Source organism: Arvicanthis niloticus, chromosome 13 (genome assembly GCF_011762505.2).
Source record: "Arvicanthis niloticus isolate mArvNil1 chromosome 13, mArvNil1.pat.X, whole genome shotgun sequence".
Classification (NCBI taxonomy): Eukaryota; Metazoa; Chordata; class Mammalia; order Rodentia; family Muridae; genus Arvicanthis; species Arvicanthis niloticus.
The window spans coordinates 34,571,544-34,594,381 of record NC_047670.1 but is presented as its reverse complement, the minus strand read 5'-3'; the positions used below and the strand labels follow the sequence as shown (position 1 = coordinate 34,594,381).

The 22,838-nt window shown below is 42.3% G+C and overlaps 1 protein-coding gene across 6 annotated transcripts in view; it reads right to left on the bottom strand.

Moving 5' to 3' along the window:
- Tbc1d31 (TBC1 domain family member 31) overlaps positions 1–17,740 on the bottom strand; it is a 56,448-nt gene extending 38,708 nt beyond the window's left edge. For 2 of the 6 annotated variants that reach the window (XM_076911364.1, XM_076911368.1), the window contains exons 1-6: positions 17,541–17,675; positions 13,900–14,046; positions 11,837–11,950; positions 9,636–9,751; positions 6,066–6,244; positions 78–229 (exon numbers count right to left, since the gene is read on the bottom strand). In XM_076911364.1, the coding sequence (XP_076767479.1) occupies positions 78–229; positions 6,066–6,244; positions 9,636–9,751; positions 11,837–11,950; positions 13,900–14,046; positions 17,541–17,617 (785 nt within the window). In that variant the 5' untranslated portion in view covers positions 17,618–17,675. Of the gene's footprint in view, positions 1–77; positions 230–6,065; positions 6,245–9,635; positions 9,752–11,836; positions 11,951–12,502; positions 12,535–13,899; positions 14,047–17,540 lie in introns of those variants that run through there. The other 4 variants (XM_034516939.2, XM_076911367.1, XM_076911366.1 and 1 more) reach the window with 4 other exon arrangements.
- Positions 17,741–22,838: the final 5,098 nt, after the last annotated feature.

Genomic DNA, 22,838 nt, shown 5'->3' with positions numbered 1-22,838 from the left:
GAAATTTATTCTCAAAATGCTGACTGGAAATTCAGAACTTTTATGCAAAAACTAAATTCCTTAAAAATGCTCATTACCTGGTCACCGCAAACACTTTGTATAGGATGTGAGAGCCGTCAGGTGGACCTGGCAATTGGTACTTGCAAGACAGAGTATCACACTCCCAGGCGAAGATGGAGTTGTCTTTAAAACAGCTGAGGATGGTATTACTTAGTGGTAGAAAGAAAACCTAGGGACAGAGAAGGTTGGTTACCTCTCACCAGGGTCCACATGGTCCTCTCAAATTTAAAATTATACATAACATAATACCACTATTTCATAAGCTATAACAAACAAATAGTAAACCCTTTTAACTAAAAAATAATTGGCTACAATGATGAGGAAATATACAAAATTCTAAATAATAATATAAAATCTGTCTCCTTATATTTAAAAAAATCAGATCAAAATTAGATGCCTTTGTATGTTTTATAACTAATGACATTTACATACATGTACAAACTACACATATACTTATGGACTATACAATCATCTGCCTATTGTCTCATTATGTAATAAAGATGAAAAATTTGTATTTGAAGCCATATTGCAAAGCTATAGCACAACTCACTACTCAAATGTCTGTGATGAAGCTGGGGTAAACAAGCCTGCATTGCTGCCTGTATTAAATGTAAAGCAATAACGTACAGCACCTAACGCGGTAATGATTCTACCCTACTTTTAATCATTACTTCAGACTATAATCTCCCACACTTTTAAAGTATGCTGATTCGTACTGGTAACAGCTTCAGACACCTCATGCTCACCTGTTTCATGACTACATTAGGAAGCCCCACAGGGTAACCCACCTGTTCTATCTGTATTGTAAGTATGTTATACAACCAAACTGTTCAACAATGCATCTATCAAAACACACTCACATACATGTTCAGGGATCACAAGTCTGTATTTATACGAACACTTGTAATGGACTGCTAAGCGGGATAATGCAACATGCCTCCAACGCCTTAAATGCAAGTCCTCTGGGGGCTGGGCAGTGGTGGTGCATATCGTTAATCCCAGCACTTGGGAGTCAGAGGCAGGCGGATCTCTGAGTTTGAGGCCAGCCTGGTCTACAGAGTGAGTTCCAGGACAGCCAGGACTATAGAGAGAAACTGTCCGAAAACAAACAAATAACAGTGAGTCCTGTGGGAATAATTGAGAAAGTGAAGATAAATGTAAATATTATGTATACAAGTAAAGCGAAAGTGTGTATCAAACCACATTTTATTAGAGATTTAACAATTCAGTGAACTATGGGTGAAATTCATTGATAGCAAGGCTGAAAATAGCATTTTCATTTGTTCCATTTCCTACTTTTCTGTTACAAACACCAAAACTCTGAAGCTGATCACTGGAGGCCTCAATATAACTCTCTCCATCTATCTGCACAAAAATGTATATGCACATATATACATATACATGTATGTATACATACATGTATACATACATGTATATTGATATGGATAAAGCATATGAAACACGAGTTAAAATTATCCAGTGAAGGTCATTGACAAGACATAACAAAAGGCTAACCAAAGTATATAAGATGTAAGACACTGACAGAGCAAGCAGGGCTCAGTCCACACTTGGCCTCAGCTCACACTGCCACAGGCCGTGCTTGGACCTTCTGTTGTAACAGTGGTGTAACAAGATTTATAACATGGGGTTGCAATGAACATATGAATATATTAAGACATAATGAATATATTAAGACACTTTCAAAACTGGTGTCAAAAAGTGACTTTAGAAAATTCTTATTTTAATTAGCAGTCTTTTTTTTTTTTTTTTTTTGCAGAAAAGTAATAAAGTTTATTCCTACTGGAAGAAGCAAAGGCTTAAAAGTTAATGAGCACCAACTGCTATTTTAGGTGAATAGCTGTGATAAGATTACTGCCTGCATGATTATTCATTACCAGATTTGTGATTTTAATTGCTAGATTTTAATGATTATAAAATTGTTCCTAATGAAACATGTCATTATTTAGATAATGTCATCTCCTGACAACATTAAGTACTTAGAAAAAAACTTAAAAAAAATTTAACAAAATGCACAGGCGGCGGGAGAGGAGCGTTGAGCTAGCTCAAGGGGCTAGATGTGTTTCCTGGTGGAATATGAGAATTCTAAGCTTCCTGGATTTGCCATTTTCTGTTGCCATGACAAAATGCTGTTGGCTGAATAATCTGTAAAGAAAGTTATTTAGCTCCCAGTTCTGGAGGGCTGAGTGCGGTGCCTGCTCCTGCTTGGCTCCAGTTAGAGTCTGGCTATGTCACCACACAGTGTCACAGCGGCCATGTCTGCAGAGGGAGGGATCCCGATCCTGGAGCTGTATAGGAAGCCAGAGACTCCAGGAGCTTCCCTGCCTTTTCTCTAACTTTATCACCTTCCCCCTCTTCCCTTCTTCTCTCAGGGTTCCTCAGAACATTCAACCCTCTGAGGGCAGAACAATTTAAAGCTACACACCTACACGGCCCACTTGGGGCAATTTTTCAGGATGAGTACCTTCGGGAGGCAAGCATATCCAATTCAGGATTTTCTGGTCAGTTTGGGGAGGTATGTGAACTCTTACTGAATTAAGCAACTCAGGCCTTCTCTGTGGGCGGAGTATTGCATACCAAGTGCAAAAACTAAAAACTAAGATAAAACAGAAGCAAAGGTGGATTTGGCAACACACCCCATAGTCCCAGCGCACAGAGGCTGAGGCAGGAGAGTAAGTTCAGAACAGCCTGGGGCAAAACTGAGAGCTTATTTCACTACAAATCCAAAACTAGAAAAACAACAAAAATCAAGGCTGGTAACAATGACAAAGTGAAAGCCAGGTGTATAATTTCACAGACACATAAGGAGAGCTCACTGTATACAGACTGACATGCAAGAACCTTCTTTATGAAACATTTTCTGACAGAGATCATAAAGTTTTTTCACAGATAGATAAACAAAAGTCATCGAAAATACAAGGAGATATTTCTCAAGTCCTAACTGAGAAATGAAAGTCCTACCACTCACCATCACAAGAACCAAGAGTTCCTAGTTTGAAGAGGTACAACTGGTTAACCTCCTGTTGTTTAAGAGGAACCTTTACCAACGACACAGCAGACTCTCAAAGAAACTTTGGGTCTTTCACTATGAAGTTAATTTCATAACAGCACTTTAAATCTGCAAGTGTCCCATTCTGTTTTTCTGTGATAAGTTCCAATTACATCACATGGTGCTAGGCACTGCTTTGCAGTGAGACAGGTTTGGATTCACACGGAAACCATGTTATAAGCTGGACGAGCTACTTCATGACTCTGCAGTACAGTGTCTCCTTTTGGAAAGCAGTGTGCCTTTTAGAACTAAACTGAGACAGTCCTGGTGCTCCGCCAGGAATCCACTCAAGCCTGTAGACAAACTTCTTGCTTATAAGAAACAGAGGACAGGAAAGAAGCTAAGCAGTTTTATTTGAAGACTGGGTTACAGTTAGTTTCCACTTCTAACACTGTACGCAGGAGCAGAGACTATTTGGCTATCTCCAAATTTTGTATAGGCCAGGAGTAAACAATATTTCTATTTATTTATTTTTGAGGAAGGGTCTCACTATATAGCTCTGGTTGGCTTGCAACTGGCTCTGCAGATCAGGCTGATCTTGAATTTGGGGCAATCCTGTGGCCTCCTGAATGCTGAGATTACCTATACATGCTGCATACCAGGCTACTTTACAATGTTAAACAGCTGTAAGGACTATAGAGTTTTGGGTTTTTATTATTTACTTTTGTGTACGTGTGTGTGCATGCAGATATGTGACAGCACACACATGGAGGTGAGAGTACAACTTGCAGCCTGTACAACTTTTTCCAGCCTGTGGTTTCCAAGGATCAAATTCAGGCCAGCAAGCTTACTGGCCTTGAGTCCCAATTAATACCTTGAGTTGTTGAGTCACCTTGTTTTCCCAATGGTCTTCTTTTAAATCGTTTGCCAGTAACTTACAGACTACAGTGTTCTATCACTTTATAATGATTTTACAAATACGCATCACAGCACACTCATATTCATATACATATACATATACATATACATATACATATATATATATATGTAAAGTTTATATATAAGTTGCATTCTAATACTAAAATCTGGAGGCATTTTGAACTGACTGTGAGTGAGCACGCAATGTACTGGCTGGGAGCCATAGTAAGAGGAGCAGAGGGCATCCTCTCACTGTCCCACAACCATCTCCACAGAGGGCTCAACTTGCACTTCTCACTTCTCTCTCTGCCTTGGGATTTAAAATTCAATTTAAGTGCTAAAGCAATTACAGAGGAGAAGACCTACTAAGACATTTGGTCCATGTCCCTAATGAATACTTAGCTACAACTTCTATTTTCTTTTTAATTATTAAAAGCACACTAAACAACTCTGGGATCTCCATGGAGACTATATGATAAATTTTTGTTTGACACGCATTAGTAGCTGCTCATATTAATAAGGAAGAGAATAAAGGCAATACCACATTACAACATAGCCTACATAAAGCAATCTCACTGAAGATAGTATTTAGTACTCCTGAAAATAGTATTTAGCTAATCAGAGGGGAAAAAATAAACTCTGAAAACAAAGTGAATCTCTTAAAGGTACTATATTTATACATGGAATACGAATTAGTGATTAAAAAGGGACAAAACACATAAAACAGGCCTTATATAAAGTATTACCAAATAGTTCAATTTATGAGTTTTATAACAGACAAAACAAAACCACAGTAGAAAAGTATCAGAAATATCTATGAAAGGATACGATTACTGAGCAGTGGAGTGCAGTATGGAGACATACTGCAAAGTAGTTATATGTTTATGAAACTATGCATTGAGAAACAACATAAAGAAATGTCATAAAGTAAAAAGAATTCAGTGTATGAGATTGTTGTGTGGAGGAATTTTAATCCAGCCACATGGCTGCTCTGGCAAGCGATCAATCACATCTAAAGACCTAGGTGTATGTGATCTGGCTGGAATGCAGACACACTACACACCTTTAATCCCTCTGCTGGAAATACAGACACACCCTTAGTATACACCTTCAATACCAAACAATGTGAGTAAGGTTAGTTTGTAGACGTTAGCAGCCATGTTTGAAAGTGACATCCAACTGAGGGGCAGACAAAGGGATGAATCAGAGAAAGATTTGATAGAACAAGTCAGAGATAGGATGCTCCCAACTCTCATGAGGACAGGTTGCAGATGAAGACAGAACAAGCCAGAGAATGACAAGGAGCCAGAAGATTAGAACAAATTGCTAGAGTTTGTTTGAGGCCAAGCAGAGCAATTCAGTCAGAAGCTGAGTAAAGCCAGTTTGAATCAGTCAGCTTGGACCGAAGTTTCAGCCTGCTGGCCAGAGTTCAGAAAGAGCTAAAAAAGATGAGTTTATTCAGCAGTAAGCCTCTGAGATGACAATTAAATCAGGTAAATAAGTTACTTTTACAGTGTTGGCTATATCAAAATGGGCTTTCCGGTTTATTTCTGCAGGCTAGTATCTAGGGCAGCAAACTGAACACTAGTTTATATTTGAGCATGCCATTCTCCATTTAACCACCGGTTCATGGATTGGCAGTTACTCATCATTACTTGATGAACACTGATTAATTGTCCTGCTTTATTTTGGTTTCCCTCTGGATGCTTAATTGAATTATGTTACAGGGTTTTGTTTGTTTGTTTGTTTTTGTTTTTTTTGGTCAACCTACTCCTTTAAAAAATATGGCTTCATACTGTTCTTTTGCTTAGGGTTGCTTTGGTTAATGTTATACTAAGACACTTTAAATCTATTGCTTTCAACAGTGGACATTTCACAGCTATAGTAATTTAAAAGAAAAGTCTTAGTGTTCTGAACATAACTGTTAGCAGCAGCTAATTCTGGCTACTTCGCTGTGCTGTGCTATGCTGTGCTGTGCTGTGAGAACTCGGTTACTGAAGATACAGTGATTCATCCCTATTGTACCCTCTGAATCCTGTGACCAAGAAGCCAGTGGAGAAGCACATGCCAAGACCCTGACCTTCTGTATCCCCACGGACTGGCGGATGTTCAGCTTTCTTTTCCTCTGGAACGTATCCAGATCCCAGAGCTGAGCTGTGTCAGAGGAAGTAGTGATGGCATATCTCCCAGATGCATGCACAGAAATGGAACACACCGACGATTCATGTCCTCTCATCCAGCTAACCAGCTCCTTGGTAACTGTGGTAACAGTGAAATTGTTATAGCAGTAAGCCATCACTCACCGATACACCAAACACTCTGCACACTATGCATGAACTGATCCAGCTACTGGACATAAAGGGGTCATCATGGCATCTCCTTTATCATCGGCAAAGGTGGCTAACACTTACCACGGGGGAGAGTCAGTAACATACAACCATGCAAATTTCAGGAGAGGTCTACTAAGGGTTAGGAATAGCCTCAGTGGGACAGTAGAGCTTGGGTATTACCACATGGTGACAGTTTTATGTTGCAGAATGGTATATCTGGGTCTCTCTTTTACAAGGAGTGGTTTGAGGCTTGGTCCACACACTGGAGGAGGGAAGTGATTAGACAGGACTAATTTAGATTGCTGTAACAATCCAGACAAGAAATAGGGGCTTAAACTAAGAAAACTAAGAGAAGGAACAAATTCAAAAGCTATCAATACTGGAGAAACACCATCTATGCACTGAGCTTCTGGGCTCCAGTGGTCCTGGTTCAGCTACACAAGCAGCTGGTGCTGTGTTAAATCATGCACTAATACACAAAGAACAGCTTTAGCATGGTCAGGGGCGGGGGGTGAGTTAGGGGAGTGGGGGAGAGGATAAATCTGATTTTAAAAATTGATATTGTCAGGCATCTTGACACATACTTGTCACCCTGTGAGCACTTGGCAGGGAGATAACTATAAGCTTTAAGCCACCCTGGGCAACATGGTAAATATGAGGCCAGTTCTGACCACACTGACAATTTATTTCAAAAAATAAATTAAAGAGAGGCTGGTGAAATGGCTCAGCAGTTAAGAGCACTGACTACTCTTCCAGAGGTCATGAGTTCAAATCCCAGCAACCATATGGTGGCTCAAAACCATTTGTAATGGAATCTGATGCCCTCTTATTATGGGGTGCCTGAAGACAGCTACAGTGTACTTACATATAATAAATAAAAAAACTTTAAAAAAATAAAGAAAGAAAGCCACATAATAAAAATTAAAATCAAATTTGGGGCAGACGTGGTGTAGGGGTCTCTAATCTTAGTACATGAGAGGCTAAAGCAGAATGGTTGTGAGTTTGAAGCCTGGGCTATACAGTAAATTCCAGGCTAAAGGCTGCACAGCACAGCAAAACTGTCTAAATAAGTAAATAAACAAATAAATAAAAGTTTTGACTTTGAGGTAGTCATGTGTCTGTGTGTGTAAACGGAGAAAACTGAATGGTAGAAAAAATACCAAAACTATTCATGGTAATTAGCACTGGGTAATGAAATGTGAGTCTTATTTTATGCTCACGCTTGTGTGGATGTTTCTAAGTTGTTTATATCATATCGCTGCTGTGATCCAAATGTTTTTTCCAGAAGGATGGAAGTGAGGAGAGAAAGAAAGCACGACTGAAATCTTGGAAGTGGTCAGATACAAAGAAGGTCAGGAGTGAAGACAAAGCAGCAAGGGCCTCAGGGAACTGCTTCCACATACTAGCCTAATGTCTGCCATGTTACACATTGCTTCTTGACTGTCAGCAAAAGGAGGAGGATAACATTGTAACTTTTCATAAGCTACATTTAAAGTGCTACTTTTCAATTCTGTATTTTGTCCTCTCAGCTCATGTTGGGGAAAAAAAAATCTATTTTACAAAGTGTACTTTTTTTTTCCTGATGCTGAATAGAAAATTAAGACCTGGCTAAGGACACTCTAGTTCTTTGTCTAGGAGTGGAGCCTATTAAATTGCCTCCTTCCAGGACAGTGAGACAAGTGGTATCACTGCTCTGGTCTTGTTTGGGCAGCCATATTGTTGAGGTATCATGGGTGCAGTAGCTTCTCTGTCATTCTGAGGACTCAATTGCACAGTAGACTTCCTGGTCAATCCCAAGTTTTAAGTACTACCAAGAAGCAGGCCAGCCGGCTAAAGATGAAAAGGTCAGGGGCTCTCCCCACCTTGGAGACAGGCTTGCTATTGTGGGGTAGTGTTGCAGTGTAGGGAGTGGAAGGCACAAGAGTCCAGGTTACTAATCGATGCTGTGAGGAAGCAGGATTTGGCCACAAACAGAAAGGAAGAGGTGAATAGGAAGTTATCAACTAAGGACCTTAGTGGGGTGTCAGGTTCAGTGAGAAAGAGTAGGCTATTAAAAAATGAAACTCAGACAAAACAAACTGGTGGTGTCCAAGGAAGGGAGTTGTAGGTATAGACAAAGACTTAATGTTTTAAAGAACTTTTGTCCCAGAAGTGCTGACTGGATTTCTAGACACCACTAAAAAAGATAACTATTTCTGCTTATTTGCAGGGAGAGTGTAGGACACAGATTCCGAGCTCCAATTCTGGCTGCTTTGCTTTATTTTATTTAAACGTGGAACCCTGGTCAAGTTATTTCAGTTACAGTTTCCTCATCTGCAAAATGGTCATAACAATATCCATCTCAGTGAGTTACTAGGATGAAAATAAATCAGTACTTAGAGTCAGAACATAGTCCTCGGAAAAGAATAAATACAATATAACCATTTATTGTCACTGTTAATGTTAACTATATTTATATCTTTCTAAATATTATATACTATCAATTATTTAGTAACAAAAAAATACAATTTTATTCTTTTCACTTGTGATTGAAGAGTAAGGGGTTTACACTATAGCACTCCAGAATGCCAAGTCAAAGAATACATGTAATTTGGTATGAAATATGTGGGAATTTTTTTGTTTATATATTTTTTTTTCAGAATACCTGTATAGTATGGAATTTCGCCTTGAAAGAGAAGTGTCATATTTGCACTCATGGGAGGTAATCTTTAACTCCTGGAGTTTCCCACATGGTAGGAATATCTTTATTATTATTCAGTTGCCCCTTAGCTACAAATAAATAGCTCTGTCAAGGACTCAGAGCTGGGGCTGGTCTCACCAGCAGGGCCAGCCACGCTAACAGACTGGGAATGGAATTCAACCCCATAGACAATACTTCAATCCCGGTGATAATGGGGTGAGAGATGTTACAGTCAGATTGCTCTCACATGTACCCACAGGCAGTAATTCAATTAACTATGTCTGCATGCTATAACCTCAGTTAAAATTCTTGACACCAAAGCTTGAGTGACCTTCCTACCTCAGCAACAGCCAGCAGAGTCTCGGCATGTATGCTGGGAGGGTAATTCACCATTGAAGACATGGAAGCATCCTTCTAGAAGTCTCCCAGATCCTACCCTATGCATCTCCCTCGCTGGCTGGCTCTCATATACATATCTCCTATATTAAGACTGTAGTCAGTCACATGTAGAACGCTTTCTGAAGTTCCGTGAGCAGTCGTGAACAGACTGCTACTGAGGCTACACAGACTGGTGAGGGCCTTGCAGTCTGCTGGGCTATGTCTTAGTCAGCTTCAGAAGACAAACAGGAGGACTTCTTACCTGTATCAAAACATTTAATAGAATAATCAGCTAATGCCACAAGGAACTCAGACTTCCTACGAAGATTAAAGGCCAGAGCTGTACACGCTTGTGCTGTTCGCTGAACAAGATTAAACCTATTAAGAAATGGCTGTATTAGTATCAGAAAGTCTACCAGTGATCACAAACTTTCCTCAGGGGGAAAATGAGACCTAGAAAATGGTGGGCCAAACTAGACAGAAAGTCTGAGAGACCCACTGTGAATAATGAGAGTATTCCTGCCATGGGCAAAATGCCAGGGCTATGATTACCTCTCACTCAGGAGCCATGCTAAGGAGACTGGATTCCACTTCCACAACTGGGAAGTCTTGTCACATTTTTAAATTTTTTGTTAATTTTTGTCAGTAATTTGTTAATTGGTAAGTCATTGTTAAGTTTCTGTTAATTTAGCAGAGCAGAATTACAACTGGCCATGTCTTTTAGGAAGATGCTTCTGGAAGCAAAGACAACTGACAGATGGAGGGACAGAGAAGAGAAGGTGGTTGTTCTGAAAACTACCAGAGAAGACCTCACCAGAGATACAGGCACACAGTGAGGACGCACGGAGGAGCTGTGTTAAGCCATGATGGAGACCAGGCATGCATTAAATACAGGGCAAGAGAAAGAATAGGAGTTTCTCAAGTGTTAAAAGAAGATCAGAACAGGAAGCCAAACAGGGCTGGGGGGAGGGGGGGGAAGACGTAGGGGGTGGACCTGGGAGGACTAGGAACTGAACGTGAAATCTCCAAATAATCAACAAAAATAGTACTGTTGGGGGCCGACTTTTAGCAGAAAGCGGCTATCAGCTTTGCAGCCATCTTGAGCCATATACCCTGACATGAGACTCGGATTACAATAGCCTACAACAGCTGAGCACACTCCGATAATCTTGGTTTAGATACCTTGAGATTAAAGGTGTGTGAGATTAAAGGTGTGTGAGATTAAAGGTGTGTGACTTAAGAGTATGACTTAGAAGTATGGAGATCAGAGTTAGAGACAAGACCTAATGGCATGATTAAAGGTGTGACCAAAAGGCGTGGCTTAGAAGTGAGACATATAAAAGGCAGAGACAGAACAGATCAGAATCAGACTGAGATCAGAGAATCAGACACATCAGACATTAGGTAGGAGACACTTGGCTCCAGACAGAATCAGACACAGCAGACAGAGGAGACAGAGAAGGAGACACTTAGAGGAAGAGAGACGGAAGAACAAACGGGATTGAATCACACCCTGTCTGCTCTCCATTCTTCGAGTCTGCCCTCACCCTCGCTCTTGCTGAACCCCGACCCCCAGACCGGAGCGGCAGCTTGGGCCGGGATACAGTGGCCACCCAAACGTGGGTCGGCCCGGGCCTCAACTTTTTGCCTGGGCTGCAACGTTTTTTTGGCCGCCCCAATGTGGGGCTAGTGTGGACCCCAACATTATAGTACATTTAAAAAAAAAAAAAAGGAAGCCCAAGAATTTGTTGTGATTTAATTAAATAATGTGTGGTGAGTTTTTAAAAGAGCTTGATATGTAACTAGAATTTCATTTACAAAACATTAAGCTTCTGTGCTTAGGAGAAAAGGCACAAGCTTGAGGGTAGAGAATTTTAAATCTTAAAAACGTGGCGTTCAAGGCTCCTATACAACATTCAGATCTACAGGGTCTGAAAGATACTTCACAGGCCATATGTGTAATTTTAAACTTCCTAGGGCCTATGTTATAGTAAAGAAAAAGATACAATTAATTTTAATATCCAAAACCTTATTTCAATGTTTAATCATATATTCCATTTTTCTTTCGTACTAAGTCTTCAAACTCCAGTATGTATTTTAGCACTACACTTACAATGTATCTAGTCACCTTTTGAAGGCCCAAGAGCTGCAAGTGGCTAGTAGCTATTGGAGAACTCAGCAGAGGAATTCTAGAAGCCAAATCTCAGTCACCAGAGTGCACAGGACACCTGGTCCCGTCATGCCCGGGGCTCCACTGGTGATGTGATTATTAAAGAGAGGACTGGGAATAAGTAATAAATAAGCAGAGCACAGAAGGATGCAGTCCCAGGGCCGGTGCCGGAGCAACACCAAGGACGGGGGCAGGCACTGGGAGAAGCCGGCAACGCAGGGGGTGAAATGGTCAGAAGCTCTGAGAATCGCGGATGCCGAAGCGTGCTGTTGTGTAAGGGGAGCAGGACCTACTGTGTAACGGAGCCCTCAGCCAGCATCTTGCTGTCCGGCAATAGGAGCAACTCCAGGTGAGAGAGACCACCAGGGTGGGTGAGGAAGAATAAGGGCGGAGCAGCAGGGTCGTAGCTATTTTTAGTGAGGAGCAGAAATGATGGTTAGCAGCTTTCTAACAGATGGCAGATAAATCTGTGACTTCTTCTCTTGAACTATCCAAGAGTAAGTGACCACCATCATGTTCTCGACATTTCTACCCCTAACCATCAGAGTCCTTCCACACCTGCCAGGTATCCCACAGCAGCCTGACAGGAGGAGGATGGGTGCAGACCCATGCTTCCACCATGCCTCTCCTGTCTCCCTCCATCTGAGGGTCTACTCCCTTTCCCAACATTCTCGACTGTGACCTCTGTGACAGTTCCAGGACAGTTTTGTTAGTGAATGCCCCTACTAACTGATAAATGACTCCATCTGGCTGCATCTGGGTTCTGTCTTTGGCAAGAACCACATAGAACTGCGTGCTTTTTACCGCAGCTGGTCACCAACCTGTACTGCTCTTACTAACTTTAATCATTTGGTTTATACAGTGTGTGCCAGGTCTTTTCATTTTAACCATTATTCTGTTTCTTCTATAATTCAGATTTTGTGGTGAGGCTGGGGATTTCTCAGTGGCAGAATGCTTACCTGTGTGAAACCCTGAGTTCGAAGCCCCAGCACTGGAAGATAAAATAAGTAAAGAAAAGAATTTTGTAGGGAGAAAAAATTTTGACTGTGCCACATCCCAGTCTGCATTAAAGCGCTGCTTACAGCAGGAATGCACAGGCTGTGACTGGCATCAGGGGCATGACCATCACTCTCAGTACTTATGTTACTGCTCAAATTATCTCCTCCGTGGGCACTCCCACAAGCTGGCTTCTATGTCCTGACACTCTTATTTTTCTAGGGATCGTTTTTGTATCTATGAAATGTTACAGGCTCATCCTATAGCATGCCTGCCCCTATACTGAAGCTGGCCATTTCTGCAAGGACCTCTGATTTCTTTGATCAAGGATTAGTTCTTGGAATCTAAGAACTGAGCACAAGGTCTGTTCACTCCTCCTGGCACACCGTCCTGGCCCTCTGAGGGGGCAACACTAGAAAAGATGTGCTCCTCCTCTCACAGATGTCTGTGTTTGTCTATCTCTGTACAAACCCGGAGTTGACGATGACAAGTCCAACTTTAATCTATAATGGAAGGGTTCATTCCAGCTTTCTTCCTCTCCTTACCTGAAGCCCTCGTGCAGTGGGAAACCAGGCTCCTATTTCCCCAGTGTTTTCTTATTTGATTAAGGAAGGCTCTCTATACTAACTCCTCATCGGTGACGCTTGCCTCACGGCCTTGCCTCGACATGGAGACTCAGTGATCAATCCTACTTAACTGCTTCTGGATCAAACAGAAAAGGAAGGAGGATGACTCCAACTCTTTGTGGTGCTAGGATCTAGTACACTGTAACAAAAAGGTTCAGAGGACATCAAGTTTCTAAATCACCTAACGAAGCACCAGAACTCAATGACAAATGAGCAGCGATGAAAACTTAAATTTAAGAGAAGGCAAGCAGGGCTGGTGGGACTTCATCTCAGTAGCTAAAGGTGCCCCATGCCTAACCGGCACAATGTCAGTCCCTGGACCCACATGGCAGAAGGTGACAATCAACTCTTGGAAGCTGTCTTTTGACCTGCACGTGCAAGCTGTGGCACGATGTGTATGCATACACATACAGACACACATAAAATAAATAAAATGCAATATAGGAATTGTAATGAAAAGAAAAAAACAAGCAGGCAGGAATGGTGGCTCCCCACAATGGGGAGGTTGAGGTAGGACCACTGCAGGGTTGAGAGGCCACCCTGGGACATAACAAGACCCGGTCTCAGGAAGAATACTCAGAGCTGCCAGCAACCTTGTAAACCAGTCCTCCTCCATTCTTCCATCAGCTTTCTAAGAACTCAGCAGAGCTTTGTAAGTCCTTAGTAAGTAACTGAATAGTCAGCAATCAAGAACTCCCTAAGTAATAAGGTACATATTGAAAGCATCTGCTTACCTGTTTCCATGCAGGTCAAAAACATAGATGTTTCCCTGATGGTCCCCAGCAATGAAGGAATCGCCTGAGCCATCAAAAGCCACATTCAAAAACCGCAAGACTTTTGGGTGGTATTCAGAAGTGCTGTGAACAATGTTCACTATAATTCTGTCAAAACACAACAATCTAAATGTTACAATCTACACCACACACCAGCTTTTATGTAATGGGTTCTACTGAAGGCTTCCTGCCTGCTTACTCTTCCTACTGACATTCCTTTCGTCCCTAGAAATCAGTCTTATAAAGATTTCTAAACAGTTCAGAAAGACATTCATTTATTCATTAAATACTAGAAGACTTACTACACGTCAGAACTGAAGAAGCCAGACACAAGGAATAATGGAGACAAGGTTCCTGCCCCTCCTGTCACTTACAGGTTAGTAGCAAAGACAACAGCAAAAAGTCACATCTAAACAGCATTCTGATGAATAGGCAACTGGGTAGAAGAGGCTTTCTGTAATGTAAAATGCTCCACAAATCGTGAGTTGTATCTCCAGCTCTGAGACCTACACCATACCCTGACAAGTGAGTGCTCTAAGGACATGTTTGTCGCTGTGTTCCTGCACCTGACCTACAATACACAGCGCTTACACCACGTCTGTGAAGTGCTTTATGTCACTCTTTGAAAATCCTTGAATCAGACTCCTACCCCAATGATAAGAAATGGAGTTAACTCATCAATATTATCCTATAGATACATATAGTATGCACTAAAGCTATATGGAAAATCCAAACATTTTAACCTTGGGCTTTAAATTACTCATACACAAATACAAACAAACATATAATTAACTTAAATAGGCAAAAGAAAAGGTGTACATGTGGAGGAAAAGGGATAAACATAAATGCTGCTTGCTGCGTGCAGAGAACAGTGGCATGGGTAGCTCTCTCCCACTCTGCTTTTCTAGATTTGATACGTATTTGTTCATAATCACACACTTCTTCCATGGCAAACTTTGTACAGAATGTACAGCAATATTTGTCTAAATTTACTATTTTTTGGAGAATTTCTGTGCCATATATCTGCTGAAAAACGTTTTAGAAACCTTCCTGGGCTGGTGGGATGGCTCAGCAGGCAAACACGCTTGCTATCAAGCCTGGTAACAAGAGTTTGATGCCCTAGACCCAAATGATGGAAGGAGAGGAATGAATCCCCACAAGCTGTCCCTCGACCTCCACAAATATGCCATGCCATGCACACGCCAAATGTGAGAAAAACACTTGCAGCCCAAAACGTTTCTTTACCACACAGAGCTGCACGATCCCAGAACTCAGGAAGCAGAAGCAGGAAAACCGAGAGTCTGAACCCAGCTTGGGCTGCACAGTACGATCCTAATCTTGAAAACAAAGATGAGAAAACGAAATCATGCATCGTCATTCTGGTCTTGAAGACCAGCACAATCCCGCTCTGCTTAAAATTACTTTATTTGTGTGTGCATGAGCGTTCATACATGCCTGACACATGGACGTCATAGGACAACTTATAGAAGCTGGTGCTCTCCTACCACAAGGTATCCAGGGCCTAAGTTCAAGAGGTCACACTTGGCCAAAAGCTCCCTTACCTTCTGAGCCCTCTGGCTAGCCAACTTCCTTTATTTCAAGAACAGTATTTAATCATAAAAATGCACGTATCTTTTAATCTTTTTATCTTTTAATCTTTTGCACGTAAATCTTTTAAAAATGATTTGTCTTTTGACTGAATATATGTCACTGTGCCTGTGCCTGGTGCCTGCAGATGCTAGAAGAGACTGTTATGACTCCTCCCGAGACTGGAGTTACAGAAGGTTGTGAGGTACCAAGCGGGTACTGGAAAGAAATGAAGCTTAAATCTTCTACAAGAGCAGCCAGCGCACCTAAGCTCTGAGCCACTTCTCCAGTCCCTTGTATGTTGGGTTTTAATATTCCAAATTAAAAATCTCATTTTCAAAACTTACGGAAGGATGCCACATTGATAAGTGGGTTAAACATTTTCCTCAAAGGTTCACTGGTAAAGCCCTTGCCTAACATGTACAAGGCCTTAGGCTGAATCCTCCGCAGGGAGAAAAAGTATTTTTCTTCATGTTTATCTAAATATAGAGCTTTTTTAGATTGATCAGGGACATAAAAAAATCTTATGATGTTCATCTTTATGGAGTTTCATGGTGTTGAAAATACAAAAATTAAGCCTCGTATGGTGGTCCACGTCTGTAACCCCCGTGGAGGGGAGATGGAAACACACAGCTCTCTTGAGCTAAAGCGATGAACAGCATGTTCAGTGAGCGTCTATGTCTCAAAAACTAAGGGGAAGAGCAATTAGGGAAGACCCCTGATGCTGATTTCTGGCCTTTACAAGCACACCTACACACATGAACACATACAAAAATAGACATATAAACACACACACACACACACACACACACACATGTAAAAGTGTTTTTATTCTCCTGACACAATTGTCATGTTGGAGGCTTACTGCCTCCTGTTTGTTAACTAACCTAGGCCTAGTCCTCAAAGCTTTTAGCCTCTGTACAATCTAATCTAGGCCTAGAATGTTTTCAGCCTCTGAGACTTACTGCTGAATAAGCTCACCCTTTTTAGTTCTTTCTGAGCTCTGCTGGCTGGTTCAACTTAGCTGTTCTGACTCAAAACTGCTTTCCAAGCTGAAATGAAAACGCTGAAGAATCTCCACTATTGACAAAATTGTTTATTCAAACAGGTCAATGGGTCAATAGCACTGATAAAGGGTAGACAGCCACCAGAAACCACAGTGGCTGGCTAGTCAAATAGTGGCCGATCCACGTATAACTGTGCTTTCAGCCTACAAAAACACTTAGTTTGATTTCTAGGGAAGCAACTAAAAGATTAAACCAAAAAGCCTCTTGAGAAATAAACTTCGAGACACGAAGCCAAGTGAAGATACCATGCAGTCCACGCAAGCCTAGGTAATCAGAAACACCAAGATCACTTAGGCATGCACCATGGGAACCAAAACAAATGTATCACGGGGCAAAGATTTCCACTGACGTCACACAGGAGGCTGAGTCTCAAACCCAGTCATCTACTCTTTTCATTTTCTAGAATGAAAAGAAGCACAAGAGGGTAAAAGTCTCGGCATCGTTGACAGCCCCTGCAACACACACGCCTCTGTGCAACTGCAGAAGTTTGTTCCAGCCCTGTTCCATAGTGAAAAGCGTGCTTGGCCCACACTAGGCTCTCAACATTACAGATGTGGGCAATGTAATGACTTAAGGATGGAGGGAGAGCTTCGGCTTTTGGAGAGGTAGATGTGCATTGCCTTCTTTGCTCCCATCACCTCCTGGAGTTTTTCCCCAACTGGAATAGACATTAATAAATCAAATCAGGTGGAGTCCTGGCACTCAGCTGAACTGCAAATTTCTTTTGCATAAATCATAGAGCCTTCTCCTGCCTCCCTTTCACTGTTACCCGGGACGCAACTGCAATCTATGGTTTCCGAAGCTACTTGCTCCTCCTGAGGTCCCAACCCAGGGATGCAGCGCACGGCCAGAGTCAGAATGCCCGGGCTGGCAACCCTCCGCCACGCTTCCCACTTCAGCCTCCCGCAGACCCGCCCCCTCGCCGGTCTCCACAGCCCGCGGCCTCACCCGTCGTGAGTGGCTGGCGATGGCTTGCGGTGCCATATCTTGCCGCTCTCCTTGTTGCCCAGGTCAGAGCTCTGCATGTCGAACCCCCCCGCCCCCCGACTCTGGACCACTGCTGACCTGGTGGGGTAACCGTCCCGAGAGCTACCCAGCAGTCCCCGCGCGCCCAACCCGGGAAATTCGAGCGGCCGCGGCGGGGTCTCCGCCCCTAAGGACTGTACCAATCACTCGGGGGACGCCCTTTCTAGTTACAACCAATCAGAACGCGGATCCGCTCAGGTGGTTCCCTCCGCTCAGGACAATGGAAACGACCAACGACATCTCTCTAGACTCCACCCCTTTTCTGAGGCTTCTCTCCAACCCTGCGACCCAAAGGCTTCGGGGAGTTGTAGTTTTCTGAGAGGAAATCTGAGACTTCAGTTCTCTGCCTATAGGCTCAAATAGACATCAAAAGTGTTTTTTCTCCCGAGGGCTTACTCCCTCCTGCATTTCGTTTCATATTGCGTTTAGAATAAGAGATTTCTAGAAACAACTAATAGAGAAGCTAAGACAAGTTCGTTGAGAATTGGAGTTCCTTTCCTAGAACTTACAGGCACTGCAGAACTCCACAGACATAAATGAATTCCGTTGTGTTTTATTTGCTTTGTTTTTGTTTGTTTTTGCCACACTCATCATGTCTTAATTGCGTAAATTTACAAGACGCTCCCACATTATGGTTTCCAGCCCACTGTTCAAAATCTAGAAAAGCAAAACCGTCAAGAACCAGCTGCACTGGCATCGGAAATCTTTTTCACTTAGTAAAATTCACTTAGTGTTTCTCAAGTGCTTACTATGTATGGCTGTCCTTCGTGCTTAACATGCCAACTCACTTAATTCACAGAGAAACAATTTAGATAATACTGTTAACTCCACTTCAGTGCTGTATAAAGTTGCAAATTAGTTTCTAATTAAATTGCCCCACATTTGGCGTATGAAACAGAAATTATGCCAGGTAGTGGTGGCACATGTCTTCAATCCCAGTACATGGGAGGCAGAGCAGGCAGATCTCTGTGAGTTCAGGCTAGCATGGTCTACTGAAGTAGTTATAGGATAGCCAGAGTTACATAAAGAAACCCTGTCTCGGAAAAAAAAAAAAAAAAAAAAACCAAAAAACCAAAAAAACAAAAAACAAATGAAAAGAGCAGAAATTTATTCTCTCAGCATTCCGTATCAACAAAGTCTGTCAACAAAGATTTTCTTCTTTGTCTGGGATAGCCACCTTCTGTTTGTTACAAATATCTCCATACTTTTCTCATATATGAAAAAAATTAAAAAAATCATAAAGTGAAAATTAAATGAGGTTTTCAAAAGAGAGTATATTACATTTTTAAGGAAGTGACCTTTCGCTCTTGATCAGTTTTGAGCTATAGTCATCTGATGAGCGTATTGCTCCAGGGACTTAAGGTGTGTATCCTGATACCATCAGGTTCTGCTCAAGATGTGTTAGGTGCGTACGTATCTATTTCTGTCTCATTGTTAGGGAGTCACGTAGCACCTGTAACATAGCTCCTGCCTTTTCTCAGCTTCTTATAACTGCTCACTTGTTAACTGTAGATGAGCACTTCTGACCCACACATGCTCCGGTTCTCCTGTTTCCTTTGGGACACTCATGCAAGGCTATTTGAATCTGTATCTCCTGAGATGCAATTTCTGTGTCTCTAGTAAGATTCTGTCTAAGTCTCAGAGCTTTTGACTTGCCATTTACTAAGGACACTTACCATTGGATTTAGGATTCACAAGAATAGTCCAGAATGATAGTCTTAGATGAAACTCCTTAACTTACTGGTGCGTGTGCGTGTGTGTGTGTGTGTGTGTGTGTGTGTGTGTGTGTGTGTGTTTGCTAGGCTTCACGCATACTGAGATTAGTATGTGGACATACATGAGGGGAAAGGGGAAGCATTTGATTTGCTACAAGTAGGTGCTATTATTATCCCTATTTCCTAGGAAATTGAAGTAGGAGGAAAGCCAAAATAGAATTATGATTCTTCTGTTCCTGAGCCCCATGATTTGCAACAACAGAAAAGCAACAACAAAAGAAGTATTTGGTCAAGCATCATGACAGTCCTATAATCCCAGCACTTGAGAGGTTAAGACTGGATGATTTCAAATTGGAAGCCCATCCTGAGCCACAATTATACTTTGGCTCAGAAAAACAAACCCTATGGATCATTAGTCAATAACAGATAGACACATACATACCCCATATATATTCCTTTATTTACATATTTAAAGTATATAATTGTGTAAGTTTTGACATAAGCATTCATTGTGAACCTACTACCAAATCAAGAGGATAAAGGTATCTGTCACCACAAGACTCCTTCTTATCTATTCTTTGTGATCTTTTGCTGTCCCCATCCTACTTGGCGTACTGCCATGGCTGGGTGTTGTCCGTTCCTCACATTAATTACGTTCTGGACATTTACATAAATGGAGTTCTATTCACCCCTCCTTTCCCCCTTCCAACTGGACTCTATTATATATCAAGGGCTTGAAATTGTTATTAAGAGATTTAGTTGTTTTGCTGGGACACCAGTTAGTCCTCCTTTTCATTGCTAAGTGGTGTCCCATTATATCCATATAATCTGTCTATCCATTGTCATACCATGGTTTTTGGGTTTTCTTCTTCTGCATAAAGCTGCCATGAGTGCTCCTTTTATTTCTCTGGGAGGTGTTTCTGAGAGTGGAGCCCTTGCCTTGAGTGGCAGGCATCAGTTTAGCTTTTCAGGAGACTGGCAGATGTGTTCTGCACCCATGTGGTAGTTCATCCCTCACCGCCCCCTCTCCCCCAGCAGGAGTCCAGGTGCTCCTCACTGCTTATGGATCTCTGTCATTTTGGCCACTCTGGGAATATCATGGTATCCATGGCGATTTTCATTTCTTCTTCTGAAATGGCAAACGAGGCTCAGCATCTCTTTATGCAATTATTTGTGTTCTACGTGCATTCTTGCTAAGTATCTGCTCGAATCCTTTATGTGTTTTTAATTGGATTGTTCGAATTGTTATTATTGCGCTTTGAGACTCATTCATATATCCTAAGTATGAGCTTTTCATTGTACATATCTATGCTTTGCAAATATTTTTTTTCAGTCTGTGGCTTGGTTTTCCACTTTTTAAAAAACAGTGTTTGTCAAAGAGATGATATTAATGAAGATCAACCTATCAGCATTTTCCCTTTGGAGGGGGTTTTAGGAATTGTTAGATATCCCCAAGAGACTTAGAACAGACCACACCAAACCAAACGGTTCCAAGTGGAGTTTATTCAGGAGATAGGGCAAAGATGGGGGAGGGGGGAGAAGTAGAGGAAGAAGATGGAAGAAGAGAAGGAAGAAGAGAGAGAAAGAAGAGAGAGAGGTCAGGGGTTCTGCCTGTTTTATGTGGGCAGTGATGTAGCCTCTCCCAGGTAAAGGTGAGGTAGCAGGTGGATTCTGGCAATGTATGGCGGTTGCCTTGGCAACGATGTGGGGGTCCTAGATGTGATGTCACTGGGTTCCGAGCCTGATACCAACAGGAATCATCTTTAGGAAACCTTTTCCTATGGAACTGGGGAGATGGCTCAACTGGTAATGGACTTGCTATGCTGATTTCAACCCCCTATCCCCAGAATATACACAAAAGGACTGGGCATGGTGGTATACATTTATAATCCTGGTGCTGGGGAAGTAGAGATGGGCAGATTCCAGGGGCTCCGCGACCAGTTAGCCTGGCCTACTTACTGAGTTTGACACTTGTCTACACACCCACAAGTACAAACACACCCACTCAGCCAGCACTCTATTCCTCCCGTAACTCCATAACCCTCGACTCCATCTCTGCCCTCCTGTGGTGAGCCAGGAGGTGGAGACATGAGAGTAACCGAAACTCATAGGCTTACTTAGCAGGGAACAGTAAGGACAGCTTGTCACAGACAAGGTCAAAGGCAAAGACTGACACCTGAGAGGCAGTCCTCTGACCTATGTGCACACACTGTGGCTCACATACACACACACTCATATACATGAACACACATGCATGTGCATGCATCATATGCACACACACATATACACAAAATGAAAAGTAAGGAATTTGAGCTGGAAGTGAGGGAGGGGAGGAGCTGTCACTCCCCAGTAAGAGAGAAGTGGATTGGAGTTAGCCAGGCAGTCACTGAGCAAGTCACTGCAAGCAGGCAACAGCTGTCTGACACTGATACATTGTGTAAGAAGGCTGACAAAAGAGGCAGTTCTGTTTCATCAGTACAAGGTCTGTGTCCGGCTGCCAGCTGATGCAAACCCAGGCAATGTTTCCCATTCCATGGATGACTCAGCTCTGTGACCTTGTGAGAGGGAGGCGAGAGGCAGAAGCCACTGTAGGCAAATCATGACATGGACCACTTCCCCCCACTTCTTTCATATGAGTCAGAGAGAAAGAGAAAGAGACATAGAAAGAGTGAGAGTGAGAGAGAGAGAGAGAGAGAGAGAGAGAGAGAGCGAGAGAGCGAGCGAGAGAAATTGAATATTTATACCTAGGTGTTCTCATAAAACATGCATGAAAGCAGGCAAGAGTGACATTTGGCACTTACAGCCGAAATCGTACAATATCCCAGGATGGGGCAGAAATGGTGTTTGCTGATCTTGACAGGCAGCTTGTCCGTGGCCACATAGAGAAGACAACTGCTGACATAGATCGGGGGTTTTCTTTTTGTTGTTATGTGTTTTGTTTTGTTTTCAGAGCAGAGTTTCTCTGAGTAGCCCTGGCTGCCCTTGATCTTGCTCTGTAGACCAGGCTGCCCTCGATCTGCCAGTCTCTGTCTGGAGTGCTGGGATTAAAGACATGTGCCACTATGCTTAGTTTAGATCAGGGTGTTTAAAAAGATCCCAGAGAAAAGTAACGTTTCCTATTCCATAGAAGAATGGGCTGTGCCTTCAATTTCTGCTCTTTGCAGCCTTTCCCAGAGCTGGAGAGAGGAGGAATGTATGGAGTTGGCAGCCTCTGTCTGTCACACTTAAAGCTGTCCTAAGAAGCCAGGCCAGGCTAGAGACACTTGGTCTTTAGTCACACTGCATAATACTCCATCTTATGGTTGACATAATTTTACGATTCCCCGGCTATTGGCAAGTGGTTTTTAAAGAATAGAAAGAAAAATGATCAGTGCTATTGGGGGCATCAGTACACACCAGGTCAGGAAACTTCTCTCGATCAAGGTTAAACCTTCAACATTACACTCTGCAATACCGGCCCTATCTGAAGACCTTCTCGGACAGATGGCTATAAAGTCAGGATGTT